We start from the raw sequence: 14,297 nt of genomic DNA, 5'->3' as shown, positions 1-14,297 counted from the left end.
GGCACCTATCTTGGCATGTTAATAAAAGGCAGACTGTATATTTTCTATTCTAGTTACTGGCTTTGTGTAATTTTCTCTTGATCTTGATATGTGATGTACATCGTAAAGAACAAAATACATACAAGTTGCAGTGTTCTGTTTTTCTTGGCAGGTTTAGCAGCTTTTTTTACAGTTTAATTTAAGTAAATCAGACCCCAGACTAACTGCCAAGGCTTTTGCCATGGTGAAAAGTCCTTATTATGTAAATACTGAAATGTCACATTATACTGCTTGAATAGAAACAATAAATAGTAAATGCAAACCTTACAGTAGTTTATCTACCGTATCACTGATTGCTTCATCACAAAGATTAGATTAAAGCCAAACAAAGTTTCTCTGCACATAGATTAGAAATGAGCTGCTAAATCTGTGGTGCTAAAACATTACCTATTCTAGACCTGATCTTTGAAACATTGGATAGATAGTCTAAATGCCAAAGAATCTCAGAATCCATAGAAAGCACACATAAAGAGAGCCCAGTAATACAACACAAAATACTGGTGAGATTTTACTGAAGTTAATTTCTGGAAGAAAAAATATTTCAAACGCAGACATAGACTTCAATGTCTCGTCTGATTTATTTTAGGAGAACTCCAAGCTAATGCAGAGATTTCACTTCACTGTTGTGATAGATTGGCATTTAAGAAAACAAAGAGAAACACCTAAGGAAGTTAAAACCGCTGGAGGCTGATGGGAGTTTTTCTCCTAGCCAACAGCTGGCCATTTCTAAGAATTGACAGCAGTTTTAACCATTGAAAAGTGAGATCAACCTGTGAACACCACCTTAAGACCTAAGCCTGGGAATTTGTCTCTTTGTTCTCCTGGCTGTGAAAGGTAACAGAGCTCCGGCTGGCCTCCCGTTCCCTGCCCAGGCCATGTGGCCCAGGCAGGGGCTGGGCTGGGCCCAGCGGCTCCCGGCCGGGAGATGGGGCCTGCGGGGCTTGCCCCGGGCTCTGGCCGGGCCAGGCCGGTCCCTGGCTCGGCTGCAGTTTTGTTTTTGCTATGACTGAATTCATCAGAAACTGCCGAGTAAAGAAAGGAAAAAAGCTCTTGACCTGCAGCGTGCTGAGACAGTGACCACACTCTCCAGAGCAGCCATGAAGAATCTTCTATCGCAGACAGCTCCAGCTGCTGCTCCAGCAGAGATCACAGAACCATCTACAAAGCCTGGGCAAGATTTTAACCTTTTCATTACCTAGAGGAAACTTGCAGATTAATCCTTTTTTCCAGAGAAAGAAAAAGAGAGTAATCAACATGTAAAGAGACTTTATAAACTATCAGAGACAGTAAAGAAAAGAATTAAGCTTCAGAAAAGGTAGAGAAAAAGGAGATGCTTAAGCTATGGAGAGGGACAATAATGTTCTGAAAAAACTCCTTTAATTCATGACAGAGTATATGGGGAGGAATGGAGTGTTCAAAGTTTGGATTTTGAGCAAAAGGTGGAGTAATTATGATACAGTGAGGTGCTGGAACAGAAGGGGAGAAGTAATAGTTGAAGATTTGGGACCGCTTGAGGCAAAGAGAAAACTTCTGTTTTCCAGGGAAGATCACACAGACAGATGAAGAGGACTTTTGCCTTTGAATAACTCATCCTTAAAAATGACATCCCTAGACTCATTGACCCATGACCTCAGAATGATGTGAAACGGGAGGAGTGAACTGATGACAGGATTTCCGGGCAGCTGGCATCAGAAAAATAGAAAGCTATAACAGAAATAGTTTTCTTGTGAAAAACTCCATAGATTAGCAGAAGAAGACTTCTGTTTCTTTACAAAGGCTGATGAAAAGACTCTAACAGGAATTGGGACTGATTTAAACACCAAAGTTCCAAGTTCTTTGTCTCTATGTTGTCATGTGAGCAAGGGAATGGTTGAGTAGTGAGGGAAAAAGAGGTTTTCTGGAAGTTATTCTGGTTTTCTTATTGTAGTTTTGTTAATAAACTTTCTTTGTTCCTTTTAAGTTTTAAGCCTGTTTTGCTCTTGTTCTAATCCACATCTCATAGCAAGAAATAAGTAAGTTTTCTAGGTTTTTTTTAGTTACTGCTTTAGAACCACGACAACTGTACTGCAAAAGTCTTATCTCTGAGATATTTCAAAACTGGGCAAAAGTTTTACAAGAGCATCAGTTTGAAGAAAAGATTGGATAGAAAGAACAATCAATTTCCACTTTTATTGCAATATGAAATACTCTGTGCTTGGAGAGATTGTTAAGGAAAGGCTTGAGCTTATGACACTTTCCTGTAGAAAGTAACCAGCCAAGAATGTTGTAAAATGAAATATCATATCCATCAACTCTCTATGAAGTTCATGACATTTAATTTTTTTTTATGTTTCTCTGAATTGGGTTCAGTCATGGATCTCAGTGTTCACACAGATTTCTGGCTGTGTGGTAGCTTGTGATGTGGCAGTACCAAAATGGCAATAGATCCCTTAACATATCAGATCATACCAGTTGGGGTCTCATGCCACCATATCTCATGGCATATTTTTCAATGAGAAATATGGTTGGAGAAACATACCAAAGAAATATGTCTGTTACAATATCAAGCTAACATTACTTTATTAAAATTTAACACAAAGAAGGACAGAAGGATCCTAGCTGTATCACTAGTCTGATTTTCATTAACTGGGCATGTGTTACCTAGGAAGAAGTTTCAAAAGCACCTAAATGCGTTGTAGGAAGTGCCACAATCTTCCAGCGGGACTTTTGTATATGAAGAAATTTGTAACTCATTTTTCTTAATCTCTCTCAAGAACTTTTACATATTACAAAATATACTTTGTGAGGTTGTTGGTTCAGTAAAGTTCTGTTTCTTTCTGTTTGTTTGGGTTTTTTTGTTTTTTTTTTTTTCTCTGCTATACTGCAGTTCTATTGGCTGACTTGAAAAGCATACCAAATCCTCACTTGTCAGCCAAACAAGCTTTAAAATGCAGCCCTTCCCTGGTCTCCTCATTTTTTGTATAAGTTTCTGATCTCACAAGTTCTGCTTACTGCCCATACCACAGTTTATTCAGTGTCTCCATCATATTTCCTTGAAGAAATATCTTAATTTCAGTGATAAGCAGATTAACAGATTTCTGCATGTTTCTTCTGGTTCCCTGCACCTAAGACTCTCTAATTCTCACAGGCGCCTCTTCCCATTCTCTGACAGAGGAATGTTGTTCATCACAGCCTTGACTTAGACAAGGCATATTTTCTGTTGAGTTTTTCTCTCCTTCTGCAGAACACTTGAATGGGCTCACATAGCACATGTTCCAGATATTTTGAGACAATTTTAAAGAACAATCTTGATATACCTCTTTTATTTTATGGTCTCAGTGCAATCATAAATACATATTCTTTTTTTTATGTTTTCTGGCAAGACCAGTAGTAATATTGCTGTTTCCTGAGGTGGCCTTATTCTAAGATATTCTAAGACACGAGAAATAAAGTAGTCAATATTTGAAAAAAATCGTAAGTTACAAGTATTCTCACCCTTTAGTATAATACATTTATTGTGTTAACTATTTAGTCTTCTGCTTTAGCTTTAAAGATAAATAAAAACAATAACAATAAATATAAACAATAAACAGTGCACTAACACTCTTGAATGTGCTAAAGCAGGAGTTCCCAAAATGCTGTTTGTGCGGTCTCTTGATGTGTGCTCATGGGGCCATGATGAGGCTGCACAATGAAATTCGCTGGCAGTGCAGTATCTTCACAGTAGGAGAGCTATCAAATTCTACACATTAACCTGAAGAACGCAAGGGTTTCACACTGTGCAAGGTAACTCAGTAATCTCACCTTCTATAAAATATATTTTATATGTATAAAATATGTATATAACCTAATACAACACCTAGTTGAAATGTACTTTGTAAATTTTCTAAAGGAGTTTGAAAGTCAAGAGGAGCTGTCCTTTTGACTTATTATCCATTTTCTTCATTAGTTTATCCTGGAATTTTAATTTTCTCAGAATCTCACAATGTCAATAATTTATACTATATACTACACAGAGTATTTTTAGAGTGATGGTATTCTGCGAACTGCAGAAGAATCAACTGCAAGGCAGCCATCTGAATTTTTTGAGTGTTAGTCACCCCATGACATAGAAATTTGTTTATCAGCTTTACTTTTGATAAAGAATGGATTGTATCCCCTCATATTACAGCTTTTCCCCAGGAGGATTTTGGCAGAGCCCAAGCAGAAAGGGACTGCTCAAAATAGTCTATGGGATTTATTCTACAAAAACCAGAGTGCATCCTTTCTCCAACCTCAACCCTATAGGCACTGATGCCTACCAAAGATGATCTTGTGATTTAAAATAGGTGTATCTGCTAATGGCAAGTAGTGTATCTTTTCTAAGGCGATAAACATTTTTATTTTTTTAATTCTATATTAATCAACAATGAGTGATTCATGTTTATTGAAACATGCAAGCAGCACGCAAGTATGCTGAAGAGATAAAGGGCAGTAATTTTGATAGTATCTGCATGTTTCCCTAAATGATTTCAATATAACAATTCTTTTCAGTATGCTCTTTAAGCATATCCTTAAATTACTATTCTTCTTCTAATTTTACTGTTGTTTTCCAAAGTTCCTATAATTTTTCAGGAGAAACAGTAATGTAGCTAACGTCCACAACAAGCAGGACACAACAAATTATTTCCACATTATAATGGGAAATGGTTACACTATTAGGAGTATGGTGATGACAGAAAAAAGTACTCAATGCAAAATGCTATATACACCATTAGTCCTTCAAATTTGTGAAGCTAATAAAAAATCCTTTCATTAACTTAATAATTAAAGTCCCTAAGCCAGCATTTATCTGGCTCTTTAATAATAAAGAGCTGATTGTGATTATTTATTGACAGACAATAATGCATTGTTGCTAAAGTAATCAGCAGTTCTCCAACCCCTTTTCCAAGCAGGCAGAAAACAAGCATAAACACTAAATGCAAACCTTGCAAAGTTCGAGTCACCATGTTCTTACCTATTAGCTCTCGAGAATGCGTCATTGAAATACAGAAAGTGCAAATCTAACAGACACACAAAGGAAATTAGAATGTATAAAGCCCAGTGCATCGCTCCTTTCTAGACAAGTAATTTCCCATTTTCCTCCCCTTGACTTCTTAGCCTGTTCTCCCTCGATATTGTTATTTAAGTGCTCAGCTCTCCTACCTGGGTAGGCTTCCATGTCTGCAGAAGGTGACTAAAAGGAGATATTAATAACTGTATTATTCCTCATGAAGAAGTCATCCCAAGTTTGCAACCGTTCTTCTCCTCTAGCTTTGGAGTCTCAGTTTCATAGGGTAAAATGAAGTAGAAACTTCCAAAGTATGGGAGGAATGAGATAGGAATTTGTACTTCACTCTAATATGTTCCTCTCTAGTTTTTGCTTCTGTACAACTGAATTAAAGAAGAAGGAACTATTGCAGGGCAATTTTCAGATAGCTTGAATTCCACCTAAGTTCCACTGCCTCATTAATGAAAACAGAAAAGTACCTCTCAGGAAAGTGCTTCAGAGTGGCTAAGCAAGGCACTGAGCAGAGTGTAAGGCAGTGTAAGTATAAGGGTAAGAAGGTTACTTTGGCAGGTCTCATACCTCATCACAGGTGTAGGCTTGACTGCTGCTCTGGTTTGATAATTTAAATTGAATGGACTCAATATAATCTGAATAAGGAAAATTCATAGGATCACAGAGTCATCAAGCTTGGAGGATACCCTCAAGGTCATCTAGTCCAACCAGCAACCGAGCACCACTGTAATCAAGTGCCACATCCAGATGTGTCTTGAACACTCCCAGAGATGGTGACTCCAGCACCTCCATGCTAAACCATTCTTTAGGTGTTTTTTGTTTTTTTTAAAATAATATCTAATCTGAACCTCTCCTGGCACAGTTTAGGGTCATTTCCTCTTGTCCTTTCACTTGAGACATGTCAGAAGCAACTGACCCCCACCGCAGTACACCCTCCTCTCAGGTGGCTGAAGAGAGTGATGAAGTCTCCCCTGAGCTTCCTTTTCTCCAGGCTAAACAACCCCAGCTCCATCAGTTGCTCCTCATCATACTTCTGCTCCAGACCCTTCCCCAGCTCCGCTGCCCTTCTCTGGACATGCTTCCTCAGTGTCCTTCTTATAGTGAGGTGCCCAGAACTGAGCACAGGATTTGAGGTGTGGCCTCAGCAGTGCTGAGTACAGACAGCCACTAACCTGGTCCTGCTGGCCGCACTATTCTTGATAAAGGTCAAGTTTCCATTGGCCTTGTTGGCCATGTGAGCACATTTCCAGGTCAAATTCATTCTCAAAGACTTAAAACTTTTTGACTACTTTCTCAGAGAGTATGATTGTATGATTAAAATATTTACAAGTCACACAGAAGAATACATTTATTTTAAGGAATCATAATTGACTTTAAGGACTATGGCCTTTGAATAAATTTTCAGAGATTTAGGTCCTCTATTTGTGACTGTAGCAACTGACAAGACAGACTGACTGATGTAATCTTCCTAGACTTCTGTACAGCCTTTGACACAATCCCTCATGACATCTTTATCTCCAAACTGAAGTCAGATGGGTTTGAAAGGTGGAGTATTTGGTTGATAAGGAATTGGCTGGATGGACACAGCCAGAGAATTGTGGTCAATGGCTCTGTGTCCAGGCCACAGACAAGTGGTGTTCCTCAGGGTCCTGTCTTGGGACCTATGCTCTCCAATATCTTCATCACTGGCATCAACAGTGTGCTCAAGTGCACCCTCATAGAGTTTTCAGATGAGCAGTGCAGTTGACACAACAGAAGGATGGGATGCCATCCAGAGGGACCTGGACAAGCATGAGAAGTGGGCCCACAAGAACCTCATGAGGTTCAAAAAATCCAAGGGCAAGGGGCTGCACCTGCGTCAGGGCAATCCCAGACATGAGCACACACTGGGAAGGGAACTCATTGAGACCATCCCTGCAGAGAAGAACTTGGAAGTTCTCATGGATGAAAAGCTGGATGTGAACCAGCAATGTGCCCTCACAGCCCAGAAATCCAACTGCATCCTGGGCTGAGTTAAGCAGACAAAATGAGAGACAGATTAAAACTTCCATATTGTATTTCAGTAAATTATTCCAGCCTATAACTCATGATTTAAGCTGATACAATGATTATCAACTTTTCATTTGGCAATGATTGTGTAATGAAGATAAAATGTTGCTAACTGTAATACAAGGATGAAACAAGGAAATTAAGGACAGTAAGTGAATAATGAGGGAAAAGCAAACTGATAATCTAGTTTCTTCTCCAGTGTTTTCTGAAATAATTTCCGGAGTTCAGTTGCCTTAGTTTTAAATGTCAAAAACAATGTAGCTTTCACAAACCTCCTTTAGAACACTACAGTTTTCCTTGAAGATTTACTGATGGTGAAAGGTGATGGCACAGCTCCCTTGCTAACACAATGCAGAGCTGCACACAGAGGCTGTCTGACATTGTTCTGGTCACTCCCATGCCTCTGCAGACTCCTCCAAAGTCTTTGAACTTACAGTCTGAAGGCCAAATCCTGACAAAGATATTCATTGTGGATACTACCTTAATTACCTAAATTATCTGTTTTGGTCATCTTGTCTCTCCTGGGGAGTGGCATCTCTTTGTTTGACCCAGCTGAACGCAGTAACATTCAATGCAAATATTAGTCCATCCTTATGGTGCTTTAAACAAACAAGCAAGTTTGGTTTAGATCTTCCTAAATGCCTTGAAAGAGGCATGATGTAAATATGAGTGCAGACAGGGAGGCTGCAGAGGGAACACCTAGCACGTCCTAATGGTTACTCTAAGCAATTCCTTTCCAGCACATGGCCTTCCTGTCTTATCCTCCTGTCTCTCAAGGGAGAGAGAAGCAATAGAAGAAGCTGTGACAACTCTCTTAGGTGCCCTAAGTAATGTCAACAGCAGCAGAAACCTTTTTGGCTGTTCAAATTGCTAATATGGGCTGCCCAAAGAAACTATTTGAAATTTCCCCAAAAAGTATTTTCAGTTTGCTGCTGTAGGACTATGCTTGTCTTTGCAGCAGCCAACAATATTAGCAGGATTTCTATACAGTCCCTGGGGTGAGGAAAGATCCATGACAATTCACACTGTCAAGGGTATGACTTCATAACACTTTCTTATTTCCTAATATCTGTCAAATACCTTCAATTCTTTATTTGCCTGAAATGTTACTGCTGAAAATAACATATATTGTTTTCAGGCTCTGTAAGGATAGGATAAGCTTACTGATGGAAAGTTGAATAGCTGTTTCTGGTTAAATATGGTCTTCAGCTGTGTCCTGCTCAGTGTAGTTTGAAGAAATGACAATTTAGAAAAATGTTGTTTCAGAAACTATTCTGAATAATTTATTCCCCCTGCACACAGAGCTGGCTGCGTGCACAAACACCATATCAAGTTTGATATGAAGACTTGAAGTTAAACAAGCAAGGAAAAATGGCTGAAGGTGCCACCTCAGAGCTGCAAAAGAATCTCTGGACAGAACTAACCAAATAATCATAGAATTATTTAGGCTGGAAAGAACTTCTAAGAACATTTAGTCCAACCATTAACCTAACTATTTGGGCAGAACTCTCTTGGGTATTGAATGTACTGCTGGTTACAGACTCCTGACAAAGGAAAACAAATTGCCAAATTTAGATTTTATGAGAAAGCACAGGAAATATATGTGGAACTGCTGTAAGGGTGGAAACTTAGGGGGACCATGCTGAATTCATAAATTGAACAGAAGTATCATTTATATTGTAGCACACAGAAGAGGCAGAAGCTGTATGCCTTTGGAAAAAGAAAAAGAGCATTTTTTTAAAGGGCATCATTATATTAATTGTTTTCAGCAGTTTCTTACACTTGACATAGAGTTGGCAGCATATACAAGTTGAATTTTTTCCATCTTATTTCTACTTGTTTACTACTCAGTGCACTTGAAGATTTGTCTCTGCTTATTAATTAGAATAAAACAAGAAGTTCAAGAGTTTTCACCTAAATGCTTGTAGCAACTATTTAAGAGGAGATTGGGACGCTGACTCTGCTTGTGGTGACTGCCTGCAAGGGCCAGTGCTTCCATCTTGGAGAAGGTGACAGCCTTTCCTCCTTTCTGGAACTCAAATAGGAGGTTTGCAGTCAGTATCAGGTACATCTGGCTAGGAATGCCCCTGCAGGATAGATCTCAAACACAATTTCACTGAGCTCCAGTAGCAAGGATTTAGCCAGGATCTCATGCAGGGTGCTGTGTATGATTGTCTGTATCTGTATGGCCGAAGTAATCTGTTTATAATATGATTTATAAGTTTAAGGTTTAGCAGTAACAGTTGCCCTTGTCAGCATTTTTACCCCATGCTGTCTTCATTTCTTTCTTTTTTTTCCCTAGAAAGACATTTCTCCCTGAACCATTTCTCCTTAACACCATTTATAAACAATGGAAATAAGTAACTTGACAGTGACGTACATTTGCTTCAACCAGAGTCCTGGGGGGAGATTTCAGTCTGCATAGTAATGCATGATTGCTGCTAAAATCTGAGAGGCAAGATATTTTTTTTAATTGCTTTTTTTTTAATTCTTGGAGGCTTTCCTACAATGATGCATACTTATTTACATAGAAAAAAGTCAAAACCAGGACTGCAATATTGCATCCAATTTTTGAAATGTTTTGACACAATTACTGAGATTTACTAGGTAATTTCACATGCTTGTCTGGCAATTTATAATCCATTATTTTGCACTACAGGCTGCATCCTTGAGTTTATTTTATGGCATAGACATAAAGTAAACTAAATGACAACATCTCCTGGCGTCTCCCTTTTATCTATGGGAATGACCTTCAGGAAAGAAAACCCAAAGGATGTTGTGCATCCATTTTGAAATATATTATTTTCATTAATCTGAATGTTTCTGAGTAAATGAGGAAGTAAGACTTGGCTTAGGTTAGAAGAACAATGCAATTACTTAATAAACCATGTATCATGAGACTCAGGGTCAGTATTGCATCAGATGTTGCACTGTTTGGGAACCATCTTTGGGTCTTGGCCTTCTAATACTATCTGCTAAGAAAAAAATCTGAAAATCTGGTTTATTTCTTTGTGTGCTGATGGGTTCTGCAGTGAAGTTGGGATATGAATGAAATACAGCATGAAACTCCCCCTCAGTTAAGGGTATAATTAGTCACCCACACTGGAGATAGCTTACTACTAAAGGAGAGAAGCAATTAAGTATTTTACACCATAATTTTGACATAAATATGGACCATATAGCCCAAATTCTACTTCCTTTAATCAGAAATCAATGAAGCAACTCTGTGTTATAAGCATTAGGAGTAAAAACAGAACTGCAGGCAGACTAAAATAAAACACACTGGGTAAAAGACTACAGAACTACAGCCTGGTTTTCACAGCATAGATCAGATTTACATGTAAAATAACTTTTAAAAGCTGGAGGAAGGAGAAGAGAGAGGAAGGAAAGGTATGCCTGGCCTGCAGGTTACAATTTGTGCTGAAAGGTCAGGAACATTGGAATTCTAAGGGTTTGTTTTTGCACACTATTTGGAGTCACTTCATATTTTGTACTGGAACTGAACTTCTCCAATGATAAATGTGTTTAGCTCCAGTTATTTGGTTTGTCACCAGCTGCAAGCAGGGGGAAACCATGCTTATTATCCAGACTGGTGACATTTCAACTGGGAGGCTTCTGTTCCTCCAGTTCCAATAAACAAAGTTAATTTACTCAACGTTTTTTTCCTGGAAAGGTTATATATAGTTGGATGATTTTTATTACACAAGTTTTTTAATTTTGTTCTGAAACTTCTGTTTTCATTTTGGCCACTGATCTATAGAACATCATGATATATAACAGCACAAATACAAAAAAAAAACCCAGAAAAACCCAACCAACCAACCAACCAACCAAATTATTGTATACCACTCTTTAACTTGTCCTCTATGTTGTTTTAATGAAATAATAATACAGAAAACAGTTATTAAGTGGAAACAGTGCTGTGGGTTAGGTGGCTCAATGCTACAGTGCCACCACACTAAAAGCCCACTTATTTTGAAGAAATATGTTCTGCTCTAAGACTTAATGTGAGCTATGTCCCTTTGGAACAGTCCTGAGACTGTGTGCTGTACATAGCACGATATATGATCTTGTAGGAATGTAGGAAATGGAGCCAATGTTCCCATTTAAATAAAAAAGAAACCAGGAATCCAAAGTTTGTAGTTCAGGCTAATAGAATTGTGGTCAGTTTGAAGTAACATTTGTCTAGTGAAAAAAACTAATATTCTTTTACTGTAGGTTGGGTTCCTAATTTTGTAATTCACAATAATTATCACCCTATAACAATTTACACAAGTCCTTTTCCTCCTGTAACCAACCCTAAATGACACCACTTATTTAAAACACACTTGAAACTAAAGAGTAGGTTGTATTACCTCCAGGTCCATGTGTTTTTCTTCCTTATCATGGTCCTTCAATGCCTTTTCAGAATGATTACTGCAGTCTTCTAAATGACAGATGTGCTGATATTTAGTAAGTTCATGTTTAGCTTGCTTTCTTTGAGGAACATTCCTTCTCTGAAGACCTTTGAAAAATGCCTCATACAGTGGCAGTTCTGTAAATGTATCCTCATCACCTCTGTTATCTGCTTCTTCCTCTTCATAAGACAAATCATCTGCTTCTTCTGCCTCGCAAATATGGAGCTTAGTGTCAGCTTTGTGCGATAAAAATTCAAAATCAGAAAATGTGATAGCACATGGTTTGTGTTTTATGACTCTGATCTCATAATTTGCTTCTGGTTTCTTGTCTGAATTTTTTCCTGTGGGGATTGGCCATTCTGTGTGCATGGGAAGGTTTAAAGGATCTTCCTTTGACGTGTGCCTTGTAGAACAGGGTAATTCTTCACAAAGGTGCTTTGTCTTGGGCTGGTTGGTGCCACTGGCATGCCCTGCAGCTGTGCCAAGTTGTAAGGATGTCTCATTGTGGTCCAATAAGGATGACACAGACAGCAAGCTCAGCTCAGGTTCCAGTAACACATTCTGAAATTGATATGGACTTGTCTGATTTTCTGCCTTTCTTTGGTATTCTTCATACTTGACTTCCTTTGGAGTTCCCAGGCACTCTGCAGATGTAAGATAAGGTGAGCTCTGTTCTTCTTCATAGATGTTAGCTTCCATTCCAATGGGTTTCATCCATCAGAGATCAAAATTACTTCATTCTTGTTTTTCTTAAGAAACCTAAATCTGCATATGCAGCCAGGAAATATATTCCTGGATTTCCAAAACCATGATCACACAGTCATTATTAATGCTTGAATTCTCATACAAAACATCTGAATCCTTAAAGCTCCTGGAAAAAAAAAAAAAAATTAATGACAACATGCTTGCAATGGAGTGCATCAGCAGAAATGTTCACATCAAATTTACTCGTGCCTCTTCAAAATTGTATCATGTATGCAGATTAAATGAACTTAAAACATGAGAATTCTAACTTGTTTTGCTTAGAGACTGGGAAAGAAATGGCAAATGAAGAAATGTTTTTTAATTAATGAGTTTAAGTTGATTATTGACACAATGGTTCAGAATCATTTGAAGTGATGTTAGAAATATGCTTGTTGTCTAAAAATGCCTCTGTTCACTGCATTTTCATTGTCTGTTAAATCACTCACAACTTTTACACTTCTCTGATAAAGCTACTAAAATGCCATAGGGAAGACTAAGGAACAAAACACAGGGAAATGTCATAGGCAAAACAGACAGAAAAGGTGTCATTACAGGTATGATTGTGTCAAATTCAGTGAATTGCCAGTGCAGTGCAGTACCTGCCCATTTCCAATAGATTTGAAAAGAGAAAGTAGGCTAAAAATAACAGATAGCTTCAATACTACATTTGAGTTGGCCTTGTCTGCATTAAAAGTCTTAATGTCTCACATCTAGGCAGTGCATCTCCAATGCACTGGGAGAAAGGAGCAGCTGAAGAACTGATCTTGCATCACTGAATAGCTTCCATTCACCCATACATGTCATTTACTTCTTGTGACAGATTGAATATTGATAGTATTTATTTTAATGATTGTTTCAGTACTCCATCTGTGAGAGAGCAAAGCAGAACAGAAGCTTTTCAAAATAAAAAGCGAAGCTTAAGCCTTTGATGTATGTGGCAAACCTGTCAGTGATGAGGAAGATGTGTCAGAAGGCAGCACAGTGACTGTCAAAGTGGGAAGCAAGCAAAGTAAGATGCTGACATGTGATGTGCCTGTCACTGCATGTGCCATAAACTGAGCAGTGCATACCAGCTAGGAATATTTTAGTGCTGGTTAGTGTATATTTTACTGTTACAGGCATACCTTTGGTAATAGAAAGAATATTGTTACACATTCAGAAAATTTGGATTTATTGTACTGCCTTTGTCATTTGAACTGCAGCTGTAATAGATGTGAGCATGCAGGCACACACTTTTTATGTAGACCTCCTCTCCGCTATTGATAGCTATTTAAACATCAGACATTATTGCAAACTGTCTAACCTCCTGCTGGAGTCAGTGGAGAGAGAAAAATGCTTCCAGAAGGTAAATACTCTCACTTATCCTGTTTACCTATTTTGATGTGGGAGAAGTCTCCCTCCTGGCTTGACTGCCTAATACAAAGCTATAGAGGATGTCTAGGCAAAAAGCTTACATCAGTCATCCAGCCTTTAGAGGGAGGAATAATGCCAAAAAGAATTCCAGCCCATAATTGTGGTACACAATAACAACAGATTACATTATCTATGCATGAATGAGAAACCTACTTCTGAAGGCCTCATTTTCTCAGGTGCTTCAGGTTAGTCATCTACACAGAGCTGACTTCACTTCCAGAAGAGAACTAATTGAGCACAATGAGCACAATGTCTTTGAAAAAGAAAACACATTCCCACATTTAGATGGACTGATTGGAATAACTAACTTTTCCCACAATATCTTGTACATTGTGGGCACAGGGAAAAAGCCTCTTCCCATTTCAGGTGATTATTATCTGTGCCTCTCTATGAGCCATCGCTTTTGCTTCTGAGTCCCTGACACCCAGCACCCTGGAAGAAGCCATGCTCCCACCACAAAAAACCAGCTATGAGCCAAAAAGTTCTGCCTACTCCAGCAGACTGCCTTAAGGGCAGCAAAAGAATTCTGGCCTGGCTGCCCACATCAGGTGAGAGAGTGGGTTGTGTTCACTGGCCATGGTTGCTGGTGGCTGTCCCTTTCTTCATCTGATGGTAGTTTCAGAAGAAGTAGCAAT

General features: G+C 38.6%; 1 protein-coding gene across 3 annotated transcripts in view; it reads right to left on the bottom strand.

Annotated features, from left to right (window-relative positions):
- STARD13 (StAR related lipid transfer domain containing 13) overlaps positions 1–14,297 on the bottom strand; it is a 287,017-nt gene that overhangs the window by 230,198 nt on the left and 42,522 nt on the right. For 2 of the 3 annotated variants that reach the window (XM_058862448.1, XM_058862457.1), the window contains exon 2: positions 11,464–12,376. In XM_058862448.1, the coding sequence (XP_058718431.1) occupies positions 11,464–12,219 (756 nt within the window). In that variant the 5' untranslated portion in view covers positions 12,220–12,376. Of the gene's footprint in view, positions 1–5,202; positions 5,531–11,463; positions 12,377–14,297 lie in introns of those variants that run through there. The other variant, XM_058862467.1, reaches the window with a different exon arrangement.

Source organism: Poecile atricapillus, chromosome 1 (genome assembly GCF_030490865.1).
Source record: "Poecile atricapillus isolate bPoeAtr1 chromosome 1, bPoeAtr1.hap1, whole genome shotgun sequence".
In the NCBI taxonomy this organism is placed as follows: domain Eukaryota; kingdom Metazoa; phylum Chordata; class Aves; order Passeriformes; family Paridae; genus Poecile; species Poecile atricapillus.
The sequence above is the reverse complement of the archived record's forward strand: the minus strand, read 5'-3'. Positions and strand labels throughout refer to the sequence as shown.